The 26,829-nt window shown below is 36.0% G+C and overlaps 1 protein-coding gene across 3 annotated transcripts in view; it reads left to right on the forward strand.

Moving 5' to 3' along the window:
• GABRA2 (gamma-aminobutyric acid type A receptor subunit alpha2) overlaps positions 1-26,829 on the forward strand; it is a 54,630-nt gene that overhangs the window by 14,978 nt on the left and 12,823 nt on the right. For all 3 annotated transcript variants that reach the window (XM_069856087.1, XM_069856086.1, XM_069856088.1), the window contains exons 4-8: positions 9,172-9,239; positions 19,320-19,540; positions 21,600-21,682; positions 24,521-24,664; positions 25,307-25,459. In XM_069856087.1, the coding sequence (XP_069712188.1) occupies positions 9,172-9,239; positions 19,320-19,540; positions 21,600-21,682; positions 24,521-24,664; positions 25,307-25,459 (669 nt within the window). The remainder of the gene's footprint in view (positions 1-9,171; positions 9,240-19,319; positions 19,541-21,599; positions 21,683-24,520; positions 24,665-25,306; positions 25,460-26,829) is intronic.

Below are 26,829 nucleotides of genomic sequence, written 5' to 3' on the forward strand. Positions count from 1 at the left end.
CTGAGGAGCAGTTATAGTGTGGAGTATACAAATGGAAAAAAATAGCGGTTTAAGCCTTAGATTCAGTGCTCTGTTGATAAATTCCCTCTGCCATCCTGAGGGCATGCCATGGCATTTCACAAATTGTTCTTATCAGTGTCCACAGTGTTAATTCAGTACCAACCAGTGAACTTCTTTCTACTAGATCTTTAAATGTGAATTTGCTACTGCATTACCTCATGCAGTTTCTGAACAAAAGGGAAGGTATTTCCTCGTAGGATGAGAAGGGAGAAATACAAATGCCTGTTGTATGGGTTCTAAAAGCTGTTAGAAATCTGTTATTTTTTTACTAGCCATTTTGTCTTTAGTTGACCATAAAAAAAAAGTTAAAAAAAACCCAACAGATAATCTTGTTTGTTACTGCCTAATATGCAATTTTTAAAATAACTATTTGTTTTAAAATAACATTCTGTGGTCGATCCTGTCTACTTTTTCACCTTTTTCACAAAGCCATAGTATCTCCTTAGAATAACATACACTTTAAGAAAGTAGATTGTCATTAAACTCACATTAGGCATTGTTTCAAAGAGAAAATGTGCTGGTTTGTATTTTCTGTATGTGAAAAACACACCTGTTAATTTAATATTAAAAGCTGGTTCTTGTCCCAGGTATAGAGCCTTTCTGCTTATAGAACCCTGATGGGTTCTGAAAGTCCCATAGACAGCCAGAGGGGAATTCTCTTGTCACAAGCAACTATAAGAGACAAATTTGAGGCTGCTTAATCCAAGCTCTGAGAGTATCCTGGGAGTACGTTTTAGAGGAGGTTCTGAGTAACACTGCTATCTCTAAAGTAGCTTGGAGACATCCAAATGCCTCAGCTGTGGGATTTTTGAGTGCTACAATTCACATCTTGTAGGCACATTACACAGCCTTAATCCAAGACCTTTTTTTATTATTACTAAGTAGATAGCAGAAGGGTAACTGATATCTCTGTAATGTGTTAAAATGGAGTTTTAAAAAAGATTGCCCATTACTATGTTACTATGTTTTGCTCATTTGGGGTTACTTGTTTGATTTAAGTATGGATATGATTTTCTGTTGGGTCAAGCCATGAACTTGTTGTTTGTCAGGACTCTTGTTTAGCAAGAAGCTTATTGTTCATGACCATCCCACAGGTTGTCCCACCAAATAAAAAAAAGTTAAGGATGAAAAGAAAGGCAACTTGGCAGAAGGTCTGATTTGTGCCATGTCTCAAGGTCCATACCTCTATTCCTCCTTTCCCTGCATGTCAGCAACTGTGGGTATCAGGGAACTGTAAAGAAAAAGTATGTCTACCTGTTCTTGTGCCCCCTGGGTATTTAGGGTAGTAACATACACGCAACATCCAGCTGATTTTAGTAAGTCCATGCTAGCCTCCTGGAGAACATTAGAGTAGTCTGGATAAACATTAATTTCCTGTACTTTGTAGTTATTTCACCTGACTTAAAGTAGGAACTGCTGGATGGTTTGTTAGAAGCATTATAACATTGTCTAGGTTTTTCAACTGTGTCACAATCTTCTGAAATGCTATTAGAGAATTTCATACAGTGTTACGTGTTAAAAATATACTTGAGGCTCCTGCTCCAAAACATGCATTGAATGCCCGCTAATACACACATCTATTAAACTACCTTTTTCTGCCATTGGTCTCTGTCATGCTTGAATGCTAAGTACGAGGCTAGCAAAATATAAAAGAACTGTAGCTCTATTTTTAATGACTGTGTGATTCAGGACTATAGTAACCATGCACTCTACACTGACAGTAGAACTCATCTGTCTGAAAGTATTATGATTTCCAATATTTTCTTGAGTCTGTTGAGGAGCTGTATCAGCCTTTGGAACTTGGGAGCACGTGAATTTCATAGTCTGTTCTGACAGCCACAAATCTTGGGACAATGCCAACATCTGGTGACAATGTTTGAGGATTTGGGGTTTCTTAATGCTTGAAATGTGAGAAGTTTCTGAAGGAGGGCTGCCTCTCATAGCTTGTAGTTTCACTGGTAAGTTCATGTTACCAGCATAAGCCAAAGTGGCTGCTGAAGTACAGTCTGGAGAAAGTATAGGTTGAGTGACCATGGTTAGAAAAGCACCTGAGACTATGTAACAGGAGATGAATTGGCAAAGAAGCTAGCAACTAAAATCAAGTGAGTCAGGAATTATTGTGTAATAAAGACATATCTTAAGAAGTCCAAACTTACCCATGTCATGACTGTAAAGAGAAACTTGAAGGTGCTGCTTTTTTAAAATGATACTGCAGTTATGGGGAGATGTGTTTTGGAGTACAGGAGCGGTTGGCAGAGTAAGTGTATCAAATAGGATGATTTATAAATGCTGTGACTTGAAATAAAGCATAAAGTTTAAATCTGAAATTAGTCTAGAAGGGTAATGCAGCAGAATTTGTCAAGGTGTTCCATGACTGTTAAGTACCGAACTAATAAAATTCAAACAAAAAAAAAAGAGAAGAGAGAGAAAGACTGCTGAATGTAAGTTTCTAAAATCTGAAATAATTTAGGGAATTCTTTTTTTCTGTCTCACCTGCATGCTGTGGTTTCCTTCCTAACAGCACAAGACTCTAAACAAATTAGATGGAAATACAGTTGCATGAGACTCATAACTTGGCCATCCCCACTTGTATGACAACACCAGTTAAGGTCGATCCAAATAATCACTGCTCCACTTTATCAAAGTATGCTCCCTTCCATTTTGAGACTTGTTTGACTGCTCTTGTTCTCTTTGTCTTCCTCTGTCTCATTCTTTGGACACTGTTGGGGCATTCTGGTTCATTTTAGCTTTATCATGCTCATCCAGTCGATCTAAACAATGCAGCAGTCCCATTTGTTACTCAGCCTGATTATTATATACATCCTGATGGAAGCTGTAGTATCTAAAAGGGGTAATTTGTAGTGCTGATGTTTTATTTTTCAGTTGAATGTCATGTAGTCTTGGCTTGCTGACAAATGTGTTCTGTGTTAACAAAGTTCATTTTACTTAAGCATTTTATGTAACCGTTCTCAGTAAGATCACATTTCTTCCAGCCAAACTCAGCTATGTTTTCACTTTCATGACGCTATTGAACATTTTGCGTAACTCCAACTAAAAATGACTCACATTTGTTGTTTATTTTAGAGGCGGATGCTTTTAAATTATTTTTCCTTTTTCTGGCGTGTGAGGATGTAATGAAAAGGGAACAAATTGAGATTTGGTGGATTCCACAATAGTCTGTCTTTATGTGAACAGATTTCATATCCCTTGTGTTTAGATTGCCCTTCCCAGTGTTATCATTCACTCCTTGTTCTTATTCTCCACATTTTGTTTCTCCCTTTATTAATTTTAACATAGGCAAGACTACTGCTTATAATTACTCAGTTTTCTCAGATGTTTATACAACAAACGCATCCATGTTACGTTAATATCTTTACAATAAACTTGTAAATTAGATGAATGCTCTGTGTAAAACATAGGAAAAAAATCCACAAAGTCGGCTAGATAGCTAATTACTGTCTTAATCACTTGGCAGTTGATACTTCTGAGATTGTTCAGATGTTGCTTGAGGTGCCAAAAGTCTATGAAGTCCAACATGATGACTGCGAAGATCTATGTATTTTCTTTTCCCCATGCAAAGGTTCTGCTTTGTGTAAATAATTAGATATTGAGCAGAGACTTCAATTTATGTCTGCTACATCCCATGAGTACTACTAGGCTGTGGAATCAGTCTCTTACTTGTTTTCTTGCTTTCTTTCTTGAAGTCTTTCTGGCCCACTACACTTGTGATTATTTATTGTTTAAGATACTCTTTGGGGCTTGTCTAAGAGCCAGTTCTGTAAGCTGCTTGGTGACAGTGGGGTATTTTTGCCTGAAGGTGGAAATACAAGCAGCCAGGGAATTTTAGGTACTGACAATGTTAGGTGGGAATCTAGGACTAATGCGGATTCAGATAAATATAAGTGCAAAATTTAGTCATCATAATTTGAACCACAGAGACATTCAGAATAACTTTTATTGATTTAGGTGTAAGCGTGGAGTTTAAATAACTTTGTGAAACTCATCCAATATACTGAAAGAGATAATGGAGCACCAAAATAATTCTTTAACCCTATCCTTGAGTCTCTTTCTCAAAATTGCACAGGAAGCCTATAAAGAAGTTAAAACTGCACCTCAAATGTCACTTGCACCCAAGGCTCTTCATTAATAGGACCCTTTGGAAATGTGTTTCATCTTATTACCTGAACTAATAAAGTTTGCAAATTAAAGATCAGTTGGTAGAGAGAGGTGTCTTTTACATACAGGGAAAATCTGAATAATTACCTGACTGTGGAGATATATCATGTTATTTGAGTTACAGATATGCCTACATTTCATTTTGTGCACATTTTTGGGGGTAACCTACACTTAAAAAAATACTTTAGCTCAGCTGAAAACATAACTGAAAGTGTTCTTCCAAGTCATGGGTTTTGCCACAGAAAAAAAAGGATACTAACAGTTAAGCTAAACATTTTTTTTTTTCATTCAGATTAATATGTGGGGTTTTAATGGTCAAAGTTTCTCACTCAGTTCTAAAGATACATCTGCTTTTAAATGAAGTTTTGTATTAGAGTAAATTCTCCCTCAAGTTTCTGTTTTCCTGCTATTTCAGACCTGTTATATTCAGTTCCCGAATAATCAATACTACTTTTCTGAGGTAAAAGTCCCAGTTCAAGAATGGACTTATACACAGGACCAATATTCAGTTAGTCTAAATGACATAGTGATATTTATTTTGAGACTACGGTATTGCTTTACGATGTTGCCCAACTTCGTGAGTTCTGTGTAGGCCTTTGAAGGGTCTCAGATAGTCTTTATATAGAGCCGTATATTTAGCACGTGATATAAAGTTTGTTAATACACATAAGCTCTTCAGGGGGAAATCACTTGTGGTCTGTTAGTCTACTGGCTGTCAATTCCTATATCTTTATCCAGAATATATTCTTGTTTCAGTCAACACTATGAGAAGTCAAGTACAGCATCCGATTCAAGTCTCGTTTACATCAAAGTGAATCAAGAGAGCAACTGTTAACAGTAATACTTACATGTATTACTAAGCCTTACTTGTAAGCTTACTCTACATGTGCTTAATTCAAGATGGAGGTTTGAAAGGCATGTTTACTGATGGCTCTTATTAAGAAATTTTCTTGCCAATAGACTGAGGATAGAGTGAGGCTATTGGAAGTGAAGCGCTGATGTCAAGGAGGGAAATGAATTTGTTCATTCTCACAGTTGGCTTTAATTTACAAATTGGAAGTGTATTTAAGTACATGCAAGTGGCTTTGAAACTGTTGTAATTTAACAGTGGGTAATGGGTGAAGACACTAAGTAGCTTGATAGATAAAACGGTCACATAAAGAACCAAACACAAATATAAACAACTAGCAGAACAGTATTTTAAAACATCTGCATATCTATGTATTTTGCAGCTCTAATGTCTCCACATTGCATGACCTGTTCTGACCCCATTCCCTGCCAGCCAGAGAGTGTCTTGAGCTGTCAACAGAAACACTAAGGAGCTTGTCAGATAAAGGCAGCATTTTGAGTTGGAACAGTGTTTGATAGATTAAGACCCTGGCTGCTTCACCTGTGCAATTCTTGACTTGTATTATGAATGACAATTTCAAAGCCTTTGGGCAACATTGCCAAGCGTGCCCCTGGAGACCATGTTACAATGTCAGAACAATGTCAATTTCCAGTTAAATAATTTTTATAGCAAAATAATTAAAGTAGCATCGAGCTTTTGACAGAATTTCCTGAGGAACTCAGAAATCCTCAGTTAAGGCTCCCATAGCACTGCCACTTGACCTTCTTTTTTATTCTTTGTTGACATTATTAAAGAGTGGTATTTTATTTCCTTTTTTTTTTTGCATGCTTTTGCAGCCCTTCAGTTATAGCCTTGCAGTGTTCTCCTGGGAACTATTTACACTTAACATAATGTTTGTAAGAATCACTATGCATTAGAATAGCATTTTTGAATGTTTAAGATTTCCTCAGACAGATTGGCTTTTATTTTAGCTGCCCAAACCTGGATTTACAGTTTTATTGACCGAAAATTCAAATAAACTGAAAACTAATAAACTAAAAGGAAAATGAGCTAAATAAATAAACTAAAAAAAAGTCCAACCCAAACTGCTAGCCTGTTTTCTTGTAAAGATAGCCTTGACACATTAGTATAGCCAGCTTCATGCACATGAACATCTGGAACCTTGCTGATGATCCACTCTGGAGATTTTGCAATGATCACACACCTTTCTTCTGTTCTTTTCAGCATACCTAGAATGAGCCACGTGTGTTTTGGCCCTACTCACTCAGAAGAAAGGATTGTAGATTATTTTAGTGAGTGGAGGATGAGTGAAACACAGATCATCCTCAAATTTGAGAAAAATTCAGGAAATTTATTTCCAAGAAGATAATCCTTCCTCAGAGTTCTCCAGGAAAGGGAGACTTCTTAGGTGTGTCCAACCCTGCATGTCTAGCTGCCCCACATTGCTGGCACTCGAATCCTGTGTACCCCTTCAGAGGTACAGGCAGGTGAGAAGGGACATTTGAAAGAAAGCAGGGAAGTTTTGAAAACTTCCTGGCAAATAGTAGTCCAAAGGAAGTAGTTCAAAATTGAGTTGCCTCTGTGGAAATTTCCAGTTTTGACGAATGGATAAATGCTGATGAGGGACCTTTTTTTCCTGACTTTTCTGACCATCTCCATTATTCAACCTGTGACTGATTTAGACTTCAGCCTCTGCAAATTCTTTGCTAAACAGCCTCCTTCAGCTGAGCTAGCTCTTTTTCTGAGGAGCAAGTCAATGGGACTTCAGGCCATCAGAAAGAATATCCCAGCAGCAGGGGAGCTGGCATAGGGATTGGACAGAGGCATTGATACCAGCTTGAACTGATCTTTGAACTTGTTTTCTAATGTTTGATGAGTCAATGATATTGACATATTCCAATGTAGATGATTCATGTTGGTCAGCTGAAGCCAGATTTGGTAAACACCTGTATTTCACATCACTTGCTCTTCATTTAATCCTTCTGCTTCAGCTTCCCAAGTACATAAAAATGAAGGTGATAAGATTAGTGTCTTCAAAAAGAAGTTATTATAATTAGTGTTTGTAAAATCAAAAATGTAATTAAAGCAAATTGTAAAGTTATTCTTATGTGTCAAATAATGTGTCAGATGCAAACAACTGATAGCAATAGAATGAGAAGGCAAGAGGACCGTATTTCCAACCATTCTGGGGGAGTGGTATGCGCAGATTAAGATTTGCCAAGTGGCTTTGTTGTGTATAGTAGGGTTCATACAGATTATACAATTATTATTGAAATTAGCCTTCATTCTCCATGGTCGGTACACTTTATGGCCAGTTGTATTTTTTAACACCTGTTTTTTTTATGGAATTGTAGTTAAGATTTTGTGTTGTCGTTACAATACAGATCAAATTTTGTGGTACAGGCCAAATTTCATGATTAGTCCCTGCAGGACTGTTTTACCCTCTGAAGAGTAGCTCTCTTTTACTTTTACATTTCATCTCAGACTGTGCCAGATAACCATTTGGAGAGAATAATCTTTTTTTCTGGAGTCTCCCACAGGCAGCGTACAACTAATCTTCTGAACTGTACTTGTGGTTCCTGTATCGTATTTCAGCCAAACCCACACTTAATCCTTGTTGAATACTAAGAACAGTGCGGACTCAGTACCTCTTGTTGTCTGCTAACTTAAAATTGGTTTGCAAGATGTTTGGAGAAGAAATCAACTCAGCTTGTGTATGGATGCTGCGTATAGGTATTCTGATAAGCATGTGTCTAGTGTTTGCCTGGAGAAGGAAATACAACTTTCCTTAAAGATGAGAGTGCAGTAGATGTGCTTCCTGTATGCTCCAGAAGTTTTCAGAAACTGCTGTATCACCCACGTCTGCTTTGGATGCAGTTACATCCCTTTGAAAATTCACTGATCTCATGCAGCTGCTCATAGAACAGTCTTGCCTTTGCCTGGTGGCTGGTAGAGCATCTCCCGTTATTGGTGAGCACTGCTGAATTCTACCAATAGAGGGCAGTGATTATACTGATAGCCTCAACACAATCAAAAGGAAAACCTTCCTGTGCCACATATTTGTCAAAATGTAATTTTTAGGAATATAGAAACTGTTAACTATCCGTACTAAATGATGGTTAAATATGGAAGTCATAATTTAACGGTAAGATTGCTTGTGTAACAGGCACTTCTGCTATTTTTAGGAAAGGGAAATTCTGGGGTGAGTCAAATTGCAGCTAGTTGTATTCAAATATTTCTTTTCTAGCTAGCAAATGGCTTTAAGGCAGAGAATTCCTCGTGTTGACTGTCTTGAATGCAGACAGTAGTTGGCAACTGCTATAAGAAATTTCCTTCAAAGTGTGTGCTATCCCTCTTAGTGAGTATTGTTCCATTTTGAGCCTAATTGAAAACTGAAGATAGAAAACCCAGCAATTATTTTCCCTGCAGTACAATATTTAATATTCCAATTTCATGGCTGTCTGACTACAATGATTAGAAGGAACATTTTCTTGTAGTATTTACAGTACCACAACAATATATCAGGAGCATCGTGTATCAAGGGAAAGAACTATTATGTTAAAATATGTACCGCTTTAAAAGACACCCAGTTAAAAAGTAGGATATTGTTAAGTGTTACATTTGGTGTAGCCAATAATTTGTTTGTAGGCTTTTACTTGTCTTTGGCTTTGAAAACCTTATTCATGATGAAGAAAACAACCTTGGAGTAGAAAGGCTTTAATAGGAATGATTTGCAACAACAGATAACACCTCTGAAACAAAGGCATTTTATGTTTAGAACTGTACTACCATATTAAGTCCAAGATAGTGTGGTTATTTCTGTTGGTAGAGAAATGGGAAATATGTGTAGTTGCTGATGGTCGTATAGTCCTTTAACTGAAACCAACTACTCAGAGGGACAAGCTCTTATCCAGTAATCTCAGTGTTGAGTGAGGTAGAAATCCCCAGTATTTACAACAGGATACTGGTTAAAACAAATAAATAAGGACAGAAACTTGTTCCAAATGCCCCATGATTATGCACACAAAGTTTAAATAAGTACTATAAATTTAAAATGTTTACTTATTTTTTTGTTTTTATATCAGATAGTATTACTGAAGTCTTCACTAACATCTATGTGACCAGTTTTGGACCTGTTTCAGATACGGATATGGTGAGTTTCTGAATCTTTTGCATATATATGATGTAAGATATATACTATTGACTTCCTTTAAACTTATATTCTCCTTTTCTTACTGTGGAGAAATTTGGAATAATTTCACTGAAGTCAGAAAGTGCCAGATCCCAGGAGTTCTAAAGACTGAAATTGGTTTATTGATCTTACAGGGTAAGCGCACTTGTAGTAGCTGTTTAGTGTAGACCAGTGGATCTTCTGATTGTCCCTGCTGATTGTACTTCAGTTCATATTCTGAAGCAGTATTGAGATGAGTGAATTGGATTCCTCTTGGATGAAACTAGAGTGAGAGGTGCAGAAGCACACTTGATATTGTCAACAGCCTGAGGGACCTGACTGACGTCAGTCTAAAATAAGCTTCTTGAAAGATGTAGGCTGGAAGTTGTGTCATAAGCACGATTTTGTTGTTCTACAGATCTGTCCTTCATAATTTGCCCTACTTAGTAACCACATACCAGAAGTCAGTAACATTAAAAGAAAGAAACTATTGGAATATTCCTCTGGATTACAGTTTTTCATGAAACAGCAATGGAAAAAGCTCTCAGGCAAGGGGACCTTTGCAGGCTCACTGCAAATCATCCACTGATTAGGGAGAGTATGTCACACTGGGAAGAAAGATCTTCACGGATATAAAGTCTCTTGAAAGGAAATAAGGGAAGGACAATCTACAAGTTACTTTAATTGCCCTTGGCATTCTTGCAAGAAATTATTTCCTGCATGAAATTATTTGTTGAAGTGTTTTGAACATTCATCATCATATATGAGATTTAAAATACTACCTATGTGCATCTATAGGTATTAAAAATGAATATTTTTAAAACCAGGCAAGCGATATTTACCTAATCTATAAAAACTTTCAGGTTATGATTCATACAAAAGAGGAAACATCTTGATGTTGCAAGCTACGTGGCACCAAAACTAAGTATTTCATGGTACAGTGTGTATTTTAAATGTTATTTGCATACTGATTAACAAGTAGTCACAGCTTTGGAGAATGCATTCTGCTTTATTGTGTTTGGGGTTTTGTGTGTGATAGTTTCAGTTTTCAAGCTTTATTTTGATGAATACATTACTAAGGCTTCACTTGAAAAGTTGTTTCATAGGAAAACTGGGCATTTCTTTTCTTTTTGTCTTATGTTACTGATTTTCTTGAGGACCTTTTTCCCAATGATATTAAGTTTCTGAATTTGTTTTATTACTAATCATAAAAAACAAGTATCCACGGCTACATACAAAAGTGGCTTGAACATCTTGACCTTGTTAGTCTTGTATCTTACGACTTCACAGCGTTTACGCCTACACTATTCCTGTGAAATGGGGAGATGGTATTAACACAATAAGGTACAAGAAGACTTAGCCAAAGCTGTGCAATTAAATGGGAATTTAATCAAAGTCTCCCAGGCCCTGATCCCTAGCTCCTGAAACACTTTTGACATCAGCATGTAAATGTGTGGGGAACTCTGGGTGTCCATTTGCACGGGTAGATATGTTGGCACAGGAAGGGGTCAGGTCATTTGATGCTGCAGCTCTAATGGCTCTGCATAGAGGTGGTTATCAGAACAGAGTGTAGTGCATCAGAACAGCAGCTGTTTCTGTAACAGGTAGATCTGTTTGCAGATGATTAGATAGATAAGTAAGAGCAGTTTAATACTACTACAAGTTTCAGGGTTAATTTTGTGAGTTCAGTTGATAATTATAAGATAATTTTGAAACATATGAGCAGTCAATTAGAAAATTTCAACATGTGAGGTTTAAAGTAATAGCTTCCAAGCTATTGCATATTCTGTCAAATGTGAAGGTGACATTAGAGTTTTTACCATGAGTTCTCTTTCATTTAGGTATTGCATTACTGAATTGATAATGTAAACTACTATACACTAGGTTTACTGTTATTTTCTCCTGTAAATTTTGGAAGTTCTGGATTATGCTCATTTTATAAGCTCCCTCCTTAAAAAAGTTTAATCAGAAGAATAAGTTTGACTCTCGCCCATGTCCTCCTAAATCTCCAGAGGATCCTAAATTGAATCTCAGACCTTTTTTCAAAAGCTGGGTCCTAGCCCTTGAAGTTTTCTGCTTTCACAGCATGAGTGGTGAACCCCTCAGTCACATCAAGTTTTCAGGCTGGGCACTGCTGTTTCCCAAAATTCTCATGGTAATTGCTGCCAGCAGGATTCCTTCCCCTGAGATTTTTCATAGAAAAGAAAGTCAGCAGATGTATGACTGCACCCCTTGGCATTATATATTTGCCAATTTGTTTTTTTTTTCCCTTTTGTTAGCATCTTGTGAAGAATAACAATGCTTAGGAGAAAAGCCATTTGAAAATGAGGAGGAGGCTCACGGTCATTTGAGATGATTAACGTGTTTTTATGTTATGGAACAGGGAGGTAGTGCACTGAAAATGATGGGTGAGTCAGGACTGTTGTTGTACAGCAGCGTTGATTCACAAAGTTGATAAAATGTTATCCTAACCTTTATTGTTGAATTGATAGCAATTTGTGAGGTTTCTGTTTTCCTCACTTAGTATAGTATAGTAGTTCCCATAAATGATAATGTGGCATCATGCGCAATCTATGACTTAGTACAAGTGATAGAATGCTGGTTTTTATGTTTTTTATTTTTAAATATAAAAATATATTCCATAAATTTATATATAAAAATATATTCCATATATTTTTCCAGTGTCATAATTTTGCAAAAAAATAATTAAGTCTAAGGGAATTTGATGTTTGATTTCAGGTTAGCTGAAGTTGTCATTGAAAAATTTAGGTGGTTAAAGTTGAGACTATGTTTTTTCTGCAAATGTGTAAAGAGACAAAAATTTTCGTTCCTAGTTGTGGATTAACATATTGATTAAGGTAAAAAGGTGCTACTCTCTATTCTGCCCAAAATAGTCATCTACCAAACCTTTTGACTCTTGGCCATAACTCTGTTGCAAACTGCACTAAAAATGAACTGCTGTGACTAAAAGATGGGTGTACCCATATTAGCTGTGTTGTACAAATGCTATTGTATGTCAACCACAGTATTTAATGCAAAAGGAAATGCCACTATACAACAGGAATTTCCAGCTCATTTTGCAAACTACTGAGAATCAAGGAAGGGAAACCAGAACATGGGATTAGATTTTACTTTCACTGTTCTGCCTTTTTGAGCTGTTATTTCTCTCAAATTTTGAAGTTCAGTATTACGGTGCTATGCCTTATAGGCTTCCAACCAGATCAGTGATACAAATGTATTTTGACATTAGCCTGGGAGAAGAAAAGCTGCATTGTTTAGAAAAAACAAACCAAAGACTGAACAGAAAAAATGAGTTTTGTGTTTTGACTTTCAACCTCAGCCTTTCATTGTCTTTGGGGAGTTTTGTTTACTGTAGTTACATCTTTATTTTTCCCAATTTGTTCATAAACATCAATTTTTTTGTCTAGTTTCTTACAGGTATGCTTTTAGTTTTCCATTCTGGAGTCAAGAAACATGAACATTTCCCTGTAGAGATGATCACACCCAGCTACTTCATCACTATACACACTTCCATCTTGTCAGGTTTCAATTAAATTTTCAATGAGCTTTTCTGATCTTACAAACATAATCAGAATAGAAATTTTCAATGGAGGCCTAAGGTCAAATCCCCAAATGTCTGCAAGGATTGTTAAAGCATCTCTCACTACAACTGAGTTCTAAAGGACTGAGGTTCTTGAGAGAAAGTGGTTAACTTGTAACTGCACTTTTTTTTTCCATGTCTGTTTTTCAGACTTCCTCATTCCATTTTGTATTTTAGATTTTTTGGGGTTTTTTTCTATGAAATTTATTTTTTAGCTGTTTCAAAGTCTAATTGTTACCTATGGTTCTTTATATGGAGGGAAGTTTTACAAGGGGTGTGTAATATGAAAGTCAGGACAGAATAAGGCAATACTCCACTTTTGGGTTTTTTTCAAAAATATAAAAAATATGTACCACAATTATTTTACTGTAGCATTTATTTTAAATTAGTAACAGAAGACTAAAGACTTAAAGGTAAACAAATGACAAATACATTTGGTTTTCTTGGGTGTTGCAGAGCATCTAGGTTGTCTTTTTATCACTGCTGTGTTTTTGAAAAGTCAATAAATTGTTACTTTATTCCTTTTTATTATAGGCCCAGCCAATTGCTGAAATTCTGAGGAGCATATCTCATCTGATCTGTTGCAGAAATTCTGTACTTTTATTCTATTGGAAAGGCTTCTTCCATTGTGCAGTACCCTGCCAAGTGGATCATTATTGGAGATTGATTAGTCAGAGGCTGTGTCCAAGCCCCTCATTGACATTAGCTCTCAGTGTAACTTTTGTTTGGATTCCTGTCCCTGGCACCAGACATCCAGTGTGTTTCAGGGTTGTTCTTTCTCCATGTTTGAATAAAAATGAGTAATGAGAAGTGTTTTTCTTTCCAACTGCAGCAGTGTGAATAATATACTGCAGTCTCTTTTCTAATTTATCCATTTTCTGTTTCACATTCCTCTTATCCCTCCTCAGCACTTATTTTAGACTCAAGAGTTCATTCTACATAAGGTCTATGGCAGGAAAGGGAGAGAAAAGCATTCAGAGAAGCTCCTTTTCATAAATGGATATGAATAAGAAGACATTCTCTTCCCTAGACACTACCATTCAAACTGGCTAAACACACTTTTTCCCAGATTTTTTTCAATACTTCATGTTTAGATTAAATGCTTAGACAAAAATGACTGAAGTTGGCAGATGAAGCAGAAATAAAAGGCTTGAAATGAGTTCTTCAGACAGAGGAAAATCATGCTACAATTCCATAGAAATATACCACATTTTCTTTATAGTTTTAAAGGTTGTATATACTGGCATACATTACTTATGCATTTAAAAATGAAAACATGTTCCTTTGAAATGGAGTGATGAAATAGTGCTTAAGTTTTTAACAAAACTGTTAAGGCTTTTGATGCAAAATAACCAACAATGCAATTTTAAACAACAACTTTCCTCTATAAGGTTCCAAGGAGACCTTACAGTGAGCTTCCAGTACCTGAAGGGGCTACAAGAAACCTGGGGAGGGACTATTTACAAAGGCTTTTAGTGATAGACTAGGGGCAATGGGTGTAAACTGAAGAGGGACAGATTTAGACTAGACATTAGAAAGAATTTCTTCACCATGAGAGTGGTGAGGCACTGGCACAGGTTGCCCAGGGAAGCCGTGGATGCCCCATCCCTGGAGGTGTTCAAGGCCAGGTTGGATGGGGACTTGGGCAGCCTGATCTAGTGGGAGGTGTCCCTGCCCATCACAGGGGTTTGGAACTAGATGATTTTTAAGGTCGCTTCCAACCCAAACTATTCTATGATTCTATAAGGGAATTTATTATGAATATTTTCAAGAATTCCATTCACCAATGTATAAGATCTGCATCTCCCAAAGGCCTGAAAGGAATATCTGGCTGTCTGCTATTTCCTTGGATGTACTCGTGTTTTGCAGACATCAGAAGGCAAGTTTTGGAAAAGAACTAGTGGACTCAGTTTATATGTCTGTGCAGTGAGGTTTGCTGCTAGATACACAGCTAGCCAAGTACTTTGTGATTGGAGCATTGAGGGCTGTTTTGAGGAAGAGGAGAATTGCATCTTGATCACTTTCATTTTTGATATTGTTAGGCATTTTTATTTTATTTTTTTAAGAGCAGAGAGAAGCAGAAAATGACATGGTGATGGTAGAAACGTTGTCCAGTCTGGTAGACAGACATAGATAAAGCCAAGCTATACAACAGTTTACTTCAACAACTCTGAGGTTTTGCAGACTGCTGTAGTGTTCTAGCCCTTGTGTATGCCATTTGCAGCATGAAGAATTCTATCCCACAGAGAATGAAGTGACCAATACAACAAAACTAACTATTCGATCCTTCCACAGTAAGGCTAATTTCAGCATTCGCTCAAAAGCTAGATACAAATGCTTAGTGAGGAAGTTTGGTAAATTATTTTGCAGATGTTCCATCTCAAACTTGCACTCATTGAACACAGAAATATCAGATTATAGCAAGAATGCAGGTACTGGACAGATTATTTTGCTTTGAATAATTGCATTTTTTTGAGTCTCCTGTCTAAAACTCCTTCTTTGTTTTCTTGGAAGTGGTTTTGATACTTGGTTACATACCTACCATGTTAGCATTCAACAATATTAGTTGTGTACTAATAATGTTTTTAAGATAAACTGAAATAAAAATTACACATTGCCTTAAAGTAGATATGACACCAAGAAGTGCTTTGTAAGAAATAAAATTAAGAAATTATACTCATGTAAAAATAAATATTAATATGAAACGACTGTATTACCTGGGTGAGATTTAGGTCCATGAATCTTAGGTGTTTGTCTTATCAATCAATCAAACACAATATTATTTTACTGTCTTTAAGAAATCAACAAGAAGATATCTCTGATTATATCTTTCTTATTTTTTATTTTTCGTGTAAGCCCCTTAAAAGTTGTATATTTTACAGTATCTGAAATTTGCTTTTGTGGTTATAAATGTATGTCAGCTAGCGGCTTTAATAATGGTCAAGAAAAAGTCAAACTTGTAGAGAACTGAATGAGAAGAATCTTTACAAGTAGGGAATGAGCAACTCTGGCCTGAACTATTCACTAAACAAAACGCTGTGTTCCAGGGGGTGATTAGTAAAATGTTCAGTCTGCTCTATGACAATACTGCTTGCTACTAGACACTCACAATTTTTGAGACGTTTGGAACGCTTCCATCTTTACACCAGAACCCAAGGACTGCCCAGATTTGCCAACCATTAGCTGAGAGGATGAGAGTGTATGTTTTTGTCATTTGAACTTTTCCCATACAAAACTGGCCTTAGCAAAAAAAAGAAGACTGATGTGTAGCGAGGAAGGATTGTGTATCCTCAGGTCAGATTAAGCTTCTCCCAGATATACTAATGTCTTTTTTTTTTTACTCTACATGCTGTTATGCACAACAACTTTATATTAAAAGGAAAATTAAATTCCTTTTTATCCTTCTGACCATTGAACTGGCAGAGGCTCAGTGCTTCTTAACACTGCAGTGAGTATCTCTTATCTGTCCCTAAATTTCATGTAAGCTGGTATGATACATATTTGAATGACTACGTTTAATTATACTGTCTTAGAGTCCAGCTGTGAATGCACCATTTCAGCCACAAATCAGTAGGTAGCATTTGCTCGTCCAAAAAAATCACAGGAGATCTTTGTATTCCTGGATTCTCTTGTGATTTACTGGAGATGCTGTACTATGCACCGGACAGTGCTGTGGTAATATTCAGAGATAGCACTTTTTTTTTTTTTTTTTCATATAGGAGAATATCAGCAGATTGTATGAAACAAGTATCAGGTATATAATTTGAGTCTTTTTTTCTAGAGTCCGGATTTGTGTTTGTAACAGAATGTTAATCTTGCTTGGAAAGTACACTTTGCACAGCATTTACCATAAAGTGGTACATGTGTGGAATAGGAAATAATTAAAAAAGCTACTGATAAAAGTTAACTTTTTATCACATTGATTATATTAAAAATATGTTAATAATCTCCTGTTTTTTAATTTGTTTTGTAGGGTGTCATCATAGGTATATTTGTGATCATAAATAGAATAAATTTGGTTCCTGAGGGAACATGGAATCAATGAATATAGCACTGCGATGCAAGAGGAATACATTGCATTTTACTTTTCCTAATCAGTCTATGAATTTATTGACACAATTTAATTTCATCTCAGTGCCTTGGTTTTCCTTAATATAAAGTTAAGAACCCAATACTTCATTTGAAGTAGTACATTGAGGTCTACAGAAAGATAAGTTATTTCAGAACTATGTGAGGTTTTATTGCAATTGTAGTGAATGGAAGGAGGTGTCCAGGGTCATTCACATCAAACTGTGGTTTATTCCCTGTTTCCATCTTCCTAAGGGAGGTTCTGCAAATAAAGATTTCCAGCATGAATTGGATGGAAAATTGCAAAAGAGAGATAGAACTACCTGTGGATCAGTCAGAGACTTGCCAATGGGATCTTTCAAGGCTGCAGCTCAGATGATTGTCTCCAGCTTATTCTGCTTCCTGAGTAGTTCCCGTGGAATAGATGTGTTTTGTTGAAATATTGGTGATTTGATTTAGTGGCATTTCATGCCTGCTTTTTTTCTCCTTTGTATCTCATGTAATACTTTTTTTACATGTTAGGAGACAGAGAAGAAGGAGGACCTTCGAAACTCTCTATTACAAAAACTTAAGAATTGTATTCTTAATCATTTATGTGTAGGGGGTATTTGCCAAAAGAAACCTGTAAGACTTCTCACTCACTTCTGTTGAATTTCAGTGGGATTTCAAAGTCTTACTCCCTTAGGCTCTTCTTTCCACTTCTTTATACTTCAAGCATCAATCTTCTCATACATACCAATGATTTATTGCCAGAGCCCCTCAGACAGAAACCACAAGAAATCTTTTAGGGCAATTGTTTTCCTTGAATTGCCTAGTATTTCTAGCCAGATGTCGTATATTCCCATTGCTTCAAGCACACTGTTCCTGCTCCCCTTGATCTTCCATGATTTTATGCATTTGTGATTTTCCCTGGTGTACAACTGAACTGACCGAAAACTTGAAGTTCGTAAATGTGATTTGAAGTTATATGAAATTTAGCAAATAAAATAGCATATAACTCAGCAAATAAAACAGGACAATTGTATGTTATCTGTCATAGAGAACTGGACAAATTTCTTGTCATGAGGCAGTGTCTCTGGCAGTAAAAGATCAAGTATAATGTCACAGAAATGCATGTTTAAGAAGTGCATAATTTTGTATTTCACAAATATGTTTACTATACTGTAACTAGAGATAAGAGCAAATGTCACTAAAGAAAACCAAGCAAATGAATTTTCAGTGTATTGTAGCATTAGTTTTATTTAATGTTTGCTTGAGTAACTATGATTTTAATTAGAATAATGGCAAAATTTTATTGTAATGTAAGGCCTCTTGATATAGCTAAATATTGAGCTTGTGATTTTGTCAGATTATCCCATTACATCATTCCAAAAAGATCTCCCCAAGCACCTGTCACAGCTCCCAGTGAAAATGCTTTCTCTCCTGCCCCTGGCATGTTCCTTCATGTAACAGAATTATCTTACCTTTTTTCCGTGTGCTTATCTTAGTTTCTGTCCCTGACCTGGAAAAGGTCCTCGCAGCTCCTTGACTCACAGGAGCTGAGAAGGGCTGTCGCTTCTTCCTGTCTACTCAGCACTCCTTTTGTATGATTGAGAAGAACCTTAAGTCTTGTTAATCAGCACACAAGGGATCCAGCAGAAAGTGGTGGGGCTGATAAGTGTTTAGTTGTATCAGTGTTTAGTTGGTGTCTTTATTGTTTGTTTGTTTAGAACAGCAACAAAACCCAGCAGAAGAGATGCACAGGCATCCGGTCTAGGTGTCATCAGTCTGTTTTTACTTACATCCTTTTCTCCAGAATATACTTCCTTCCCAATATTAGGCATCACAGTAAAGTTCAGCAGGCAGTCTTTGTCACCTGTTAATCATCAGCTATTTTTCCCTACCTGAGTACTTTTGTTCATAAAAACTGTATCACTACAGGGCCTTACTTTCTTCTTTGGAAAAATCTATCTAGACCGTCTGGGTATATTATACCCTTTTATGGCTAGACTTGGTTCCTTTGTTCCAGACTCAGCCATTCTCTGAAATGCTGAGTTACTCTCCTTCAGGTACATCTGCTGCAGGAACTATTTAATATCCTTCTGTATATTTTTCTTACTTCTTAATACAAAATAGCTATGCTTATTGAAATTACCTTGCCAAATGTAGTATGTGTATCAGGCACAGAAATCTAAATGTTGGAGGGTTTCAATATACAAACAACAGAAAACAATCATGAAGGAGAAAGTTGTACTCTTAATAAATTGATTTCCTTTTTGTTATTTGTGATGATTGTACTCCCTTGACAGTTTTACCAAGGGAATTTTTGCAACCAGAGCTTTTTTTGCTTTGGCCCTCCAAAAGCAGATTAATGTTTCATTGTGTCAAAAAAGCATTTCTTTATTCCGTTACAGGAGTACACAATAGATGTTTTCTTCCGCCAGAGATGGAAGGATGAGAGATTAAAGTTTAAAGGCCCAATGAACATTCTTCGACTGAACAACTTAATGGCCAGCAAAATCTGGACCCCGGATACATTTTTTCACAATGGGAAGAAGTCAGTGGCTCATAACATGACAATGCCAAACAAGCTTCTACGAATCCAAGATGATGGAACTCTGTTGTACACCATGAGGTAGGTCTTTTCATTTGTTCTTTTCTCAAACTATTTCCTGATTTGGTTTTTCCAGATCATAATTAAATAAGGTTCCAGGTGGCCTCTCTTTTGTGTCATTTCTGGCCCATCAGAAAGAAAGCTAGGAAAATGTATGTTTTATTTCCAGTTCCGTTACAAGTCTTGGCTTATTGGGAGTTAGATCAGTTCTCTTGCATGTTGCTCAGTTCCCATACCTCTATAATGTGTTAAGAGATACTGACAACCTGCATAAAGTGCTTTGCCACCTCCAGATGGGTATCACTGTGTAAGAATTGTTAAGAATACTCAAAGTTTACCAACTCTGTCTTAGAATGATTAAACTAGTGCATGACATATCTTATTCTCCAGTAATAATTTCTTTATATCTAATTACAATATTTTACTTAGAATTGTAATTTTTGCATCCTGTGCATGATTAGCAGCTAAGATAAATGTTTAGCTGGTAAAATGTATTAAATTTACTTAGACAAAAATTACAAAAAATTAGAAATATCACGTATGTATAGGCATAACCAGCAGTTTTCTAAGGTTGATTTCTTGTTCTGTTACTTTTTTTGCAATAATGTTACCTATGGAAAGTTTTTGGAAATTTTTCATCCACATTTCCAGAAACTGCTGACTTAATTTCTTTCTTTTTCCGTGAATGTATTTAATAAATTGAATCAGTCATGCAAGTAGACTTTAAATCCCCGATCAAGGTAAGATATAAAGTGTGAGCTGTAAAGCAACATGTACTGTGCAATCTTTTTAATGTGGTTGTACCAGCATTCCTGAAGCCTGATTTGCTATACAACACCCAAACTCTTAGTACTGAATGCTAGTGGGTAGACTACTTGTATCTGTGTAAACTGACTGAAATTCTCTCCCTTCAGAAGTTTATAATCCCATGCTATAAATATTTAGAAATACTCTTTGAAACCAATATGAAGAACTTTTTTGAAATACATAAAATGGGTTATGTTAGCTAGAATTAACCAAGTATTTTCAAGACTTGTTCATAACTTGTAAGTATGTTTCTTCTGAGGTTATGAGATTAATGTGAAAGCTGTTTCATTATCTAGGTGTTAAACAGACATTTTTATCTGTGTCTGTTTCAAAAGGAAGTGTGATTTATATCAAAGGCTAATGCAGTTCTTTCCCGCGCCTTCAGCTGTTTGTTGACTCTCTCTCCTCCTTGACTGCAGAACAACTTTCCTGGAAAGTGTGGGAATAAGAATATGGAATATTCTGGGGAGGAAGGGTGGTAGAATGCTATGGCTATGAGCTACTGGGAGTAGAGGAGTGTGTAGCTGATGTTTGAGGCTGGATGAAGAGAAAAAAATCCCTATTCAGAGGAAATTTACAGGATAGGAAGGAGAAGCAGACTTAAATTTTTTTTTGCCTTTTAAAATTTTGTTTAGGTAAAAACAATGGGAAAGAAAAACGTGTCAAAAACTTTCTTCAAAGTATTTGATATTATTTTTTATTTTATTAATCCCCATATTTGATGCTGGGATAATGCTGGGAATTTTTCACAAAATAACTAATAGTGAATGCATTGTTAACATACTGTCATACGTGAATAAAAATAATCAGTAGCAGCAGTGTTTTGAAAGGGCACAAATGTTTTTTTACTACATCTTCCATTCAAAATTTAAAAAAAAATATTCAGAAAACTATGGAGCATGGTACATTGGCAAATTAACTGTATTTTATGTGCTTTTATAATGAACTTTTGAGAGACATATAATCACATATGTACCTCAGAATATTATGAGAAGAAAATGACTGTTCTTAACAACCTGCAGTTACATAATTTATATTTTCATTTAAATGGCCCTTCCTAGTTCTGAGGTCAGCACTTTTTGATGTGATAAGTCAATGCCTTCCAAAGGAACACATAAAAGGGAAGAAGCAAGAGCTGATTTAAATTTTAATTAGTTTAATATAATATTTCAGTTTCATCTCCTAAATCAGCATGAACTCTCTTCATTTCTGTGGAATTGATTTTCTTGTCCTCTTAACTGACTTAAATGCATAATGGTTCTTTGCCTTTTAGGCTTACGGTCCAAGCTGAATGCCCAATGCACTTAGAGGACTTCCCTATGGATGCTCACTCATGCCCACTTAAATTTGGCAGCTGTAAGTATATAGGCAGAAATATAGCCTTTGGTTAGTGAATATCTAACATTGCTCAGCATCACTTTGTTTCAGCAAGTTGTTAAATGAGAGAGATAAAACACATGACAGTAATTTTAAAAAAAAAATGTAACCTGACACATCAAAATCTCTTCTCCATTCAGTGTTGTGTCTTTTTATGTATTTTAAAACTTTATTGACGTCGTTTAACAATAAACACTATGCACCTAATTCAACACTGATATACTTTTATTCCAGTATGCATACCATACCGATCAATGCAGACTTGGGTGCATGTGTAGCTTTAATGAAGAACAGATTAAAGATTTCAAAGAGTGTTTATTTTCATTTATTGAAATATTTTTTCTCTTTATTGTTAATGATATTTATTTTTGCATTCTTCGTCAATGAAGGCAATACCAAATGTATTCGCTTGAATTTCACTCATTAGCACACATGCTTATTGTAGACAGGTGGACTTTGATCTCGCCAGTATTAGCTTAACAGCAGCATAACTTCATTTATCTATGCTACAGTTTTTATTATACTTTTTCTTCATGAATTAGGGTAACATTATATATATATCCTGGATTTTATACACTGAAAGTTGAGTTTGTTGGTTTTTTTATTTTCTTTGACTGCAGCCTACATTCTTTGCTGGGCCCAGGAAAGGGAGTGTTTCTTTGAGGAAACCAGTTAATAACTTTAAATTCTGGCTGATTTTACATTAACTGCAGCCACCTTCGGTTGCAAAACAGGTGATACACTGTCACTAAGGACATTGTTAACCAGATGAACATTGTCAGAAGACCGTGCACAATCTCTCCATAACCATGAAATATCCCTTTTCCTTGGTGTTTGGGGTAAATTAAACAAAGCCTGTATTTCTGATGATGTTTCCACAATAGAGAAAATCTTAGCTATGGAGATAGAAGATACTAGAATTAATAATATTTATATCATGGAGCCCTTTTTCCCCCTAAATATTATATTATATTTGGAATACATAATACAGCTTAACTAACACCAGAGATGTTAGCTGAATATTTACGTATACATGTGCAGCAAGATGTGTTTAGTTTATAAGGTGTGGGAGGGAAAAATACTCGTGTGTAGCCTCTAAGCAACTTATAAAACACTGTAATAATGAAACCGATACTTGAGCCAAGAGTCTACTTCATAGTACAACTTAATTTGCATTCCTAAGTTGGAAACCCTTCTGACTGGGTATACTAGGCTTTATGCGAGTAGTTTATTTTCTTCTCATTTGTTTGGTTGTATTTTTTTGCTTTCTGATTTTTTCTTTGTTGTCTGTCCATAGTTTTTGTTTTTCTAGTAAACAGGAGAATTCAAACTGTGAGCAATGTGATTTTAGAAAAGCTATCTTTCATTTTGCCTGTAGTCACCTGTGCTCTAGCCTGTTGGAACATCCAGGGGACTAATTTATGTTCATTTTGAACAGCTTCGCACTCATTTTATTTCTTCACCTAGAACTCATTTCTAGACTACTGTGCATTTCTGAGCTTTTATTATGGGACAGAATTTGAGTGATGAATAGTGGTGAAAATAAGCAGGAATCCTGAGGATTTTGATTTAGCTGAGGCAAGTCTGCCGGTAGTATATATTTGTCACAGCTCTTCATATACTGCTTATCTTACATTGCTAGGAGGATCATCTGCCTGTACAAGTGTCTCGGGAGATTTTTAAACATAAGAGAGAAGCCAAACTGAATGTATTGGAGAAGCTGTAGCTTAAAAGATTGCCTTTCTTTGTCCTTATCAGAAAGTTTAGCCAACAGTAGGAACGATGGGGACAAATCAGCACTTGGCAATCCTGCCAGTTTGCTCTTCTTTGGGGAAATTGGAGAGATGGAAGGGAAGCGTTAAGAATCTCTACATGCTACCCACCTGCTAAATGTTATTAGTCATGTAGTTTATGGCTAGTTGCATGAAGAAACTTTTTTTTCTGGGCCTCCAGAGATTTCTCGAGTGCAAATGTTTGCATCACTGCAGAAATGTTGCTTTTATTTTTCACTTTGCTACAGTTCTGGTATAAAGCTTAAAATGTACTTGTCTCAGTCAATCAAAATGAACACACAATTTCTTCCATCAGTGGTTTACCCTTTTCCTTCCATACTTGATATTTTATTAGGGTATTAGATAGGAAAAACTTGCAGGACTTACTCAATTTTTTTCTTTCTTACTTACTGTAGTGGCATTAATGCTATTTAAAATACAGCATTGATTGTTTTCATCCCAGTTTATTTTGACAGACCGTAGAGCAGTCTTCTTAATGTCAGCATGTCACACAAAAAGATGCCATAATAAGGCGTGCAATTTAAGAGTACACAGGGCAAGGCACAGAGCTACTACAAGTTTATTAAGTGAATTGTCACTGAACCTGGCTTCCCATATTTAGGTATGAATTTCAGCTAATAATAAAATGCTTGTGATACACTCCCAAAGTGGAAAGTGGGGACAGTGGAAAGTCAGAACAATATAGGAATGAATTTTCAAAAAGTTCTGTGTTCTAAATCCTGCAAATTGTTGTTCTTTTAGTCGGCCTTACCATGAGTTTTAGGATACATATAATGTCTAATCTCTGACAAGTTTTTTGAACAGTGTAGAGGAGGTGATGTTTCTAAATGCCCTGTTCGCATGCTGCAATAAGCATTTACCTCACAATAAAGCTATTTGAAATGAGCAAACATATATTTTAGTATAACATTTTAAGGTTTTGGGGTGGGGTTTTTTTGAACAAGAAGTAGCTCTCCTGATTTTATGAGTTTCGATGGAAGCTTTTTAGTTTAAGTTACTGATGAAATATTCTTATTTCCCACAGATGCATACACAACCTCAGAAGTGACATACATTTGGACTTACAATGCTTCAGATTCAGTGCAGGTGGCACCAGATGGCTCAAGATTGAATCAGTATGATCTTTTAGGCCAAACAATTGGAAAGGAGACTGTTAAATCAAGTACAGGTTAGTAAAAGATATTTTGAAGAAAAAGGCACTCATTCAGCTCTAAAGAGCATAGGTATTGCTTATGGTCTTAGAAGGCTACTGAAAAAACTTGTAAAATGTGAGATATTGGGCATAGTTCATTAATGTATGATACTTTACTGATTATTTCATGTTAATAAGTGCCCACTGATAGCAGTTCACAGAGGTGAACTCAGTGACTGCTTTTAATGCTGTCTGGACCTTAATCTTGAATGCTAATGTTTGTTTTGTGCCAGGCTGTGAGGGGCCCCCATGATTGCCTTGTGACTGTAAAGTAAGTTCTTAGGGCACCTTTGTGTGAATGCAGAAGCCTGCAGAACTGAAGTTCTTGTCAGAGTATGCAGTCGCTCCTGTAAATCCGGTGGGTCTCTTCCAACCTGGTTATTCTGTGATTCTGTGATTCTGTGAATGTAGATCTTTCCTGGAGCTCAGCTGGAATGAGATGTATCTTTCTTATATTCTCTAGGATGCTTTCTACTACAAAATGTGTTCTGTGCAATTTAACCCTAGCACATTTGGTTCTCATAAATGGACCAAACTTTCTTTTGCCAAAGAAATGGACTTTCTTAAGGTGATAACCCTTTTTTCTTTCATTATGTTTTGTTTGTTTGTGGCACCTAGGTGAATATACAGTAATGACGGCTCATTTTCACTTGAAGAGAAAAATTGGTTATTTTGTCATTCAGACTTACCTTCCCTGTATCATGACTGTCATTCTCTCTCAAGTGTCATTCTGGCTGAACAGAGAATCTGTACCTGCCAGGACAGTCTTTGGTGAGTATACCAAGTACCATTAGCTTTGTTTGCAACAGTTGGAACTGTTAGGAAGCATTCATGAAATCTGCTTCATAAAGGCTGCTTTTTTATTCAGGTTAGTGTATTTGTAGAATGTGATATTATTTCTAGTCCAAACAGCTTTCAACTGCAGCTTACAGATCTCGTGAAAATTTCAGAGTATTTTTTAAATTAGCATGTACAAGAAAACTGTCCGTATATCCTTTTCTCTTTTAAGAGGAAAAAGTTTTCAGAGAATAGAAAAGTATAGTGTTTCTATTTAAAAAGTAAACTTAGATTATTTTCTGAAATGTCTTGCTTATGATGATATTTATCCAAATATTTTGGTACTGGGTAGATAAGCACATTTCTGAATATATTTGGAAACTAACCCAGTGAAATTTGAATTTTTTTAATTATTTGAATGTATTAAACTTTATAAGCTTCAATTCTTTAAAAGAAAACCTATTCTGGGGGTCTGGCAAAACTTTCTCACTAATTCAAATTGAGGTGTACTGTAAGGCAGTGAACAGCTTCACTGACAGCAAAAAATAATGGTATTTTTCTTTATGACGTTCTTGCTCTTTTTTATTAAGGTGAAGTAGCAAATGTATGTCTTATTTGCATAACTTAAAGGTCTTTTAATTTATTTTTAAAGAAAAAGAGACTAGCACAACAGAAATAAAGTAATGTCTGTATGGAATCAGCCATCAGAAATGCTGCATAAAATTTTATGATTTGTCATCAGTACGCGGCATGCACTCTTCAAAAAATAGGCCAAACTCAAATGCATATTAAGTATGATGCACAACAAAGCACTTACTGTCTTTCCTCATAGACAAGAAGCCACACAAATCATTGTGAAAATTGCAGGTTTTAATGTAAGCCTTATGGAAGTCAGATGATATGGGTCAGTGGTTTTAATAGGACCAGAAGTCTACCATGTTTTCCCTGGCAGTTATCAGACATATATATATATTTTTTTTTTTTTTTTGCATTCTTCAAAATCTTCTGTGAATTTGTCGATTTCTGCTAATCAAAAAGCACATTCCTGTTTTCTGGCCTCACAAGTACACTGTGATATCCTTTTATGCCTCTGTCTTTCCCCGTTTTTTTTCTCCTCCTACACATTAAGGACGCTGTAACTGGTTTATCCAAAAAATGTGCCTCACCTTCTCTTACTAAAATGCGCTTTCTTTTACTGTCTCATCAGTAACAATGCACTAGGATAGCTTTCCTGGAATGCTGTATCCCTTCCTGCATACCTCTTTCTTTCTTGTTCTTGATTTTTTTGTATTTAATTTATGTGGTGTTGTTTTTCTACAGAAGTAATATCTGCATAGCAATCTGTGCTTTACACTCCTGAGGGC

Source organism: Phaenicophaeus curvirostris, chromosome 4, assembly GCF_032191515.1.
Source record: "Phaenicophaeus curvirostris isolate KB17595 chromosome 4, BPBGC_Pcur_1.0, whole genome shotgun sequence".
Lineage (NCBI taxonomy): Eukaryota > Metazoa > Chordata > Aves > Cuculiformes > Cuculidae > Phaenicophaeus > Phaenicophaeus curvirostris.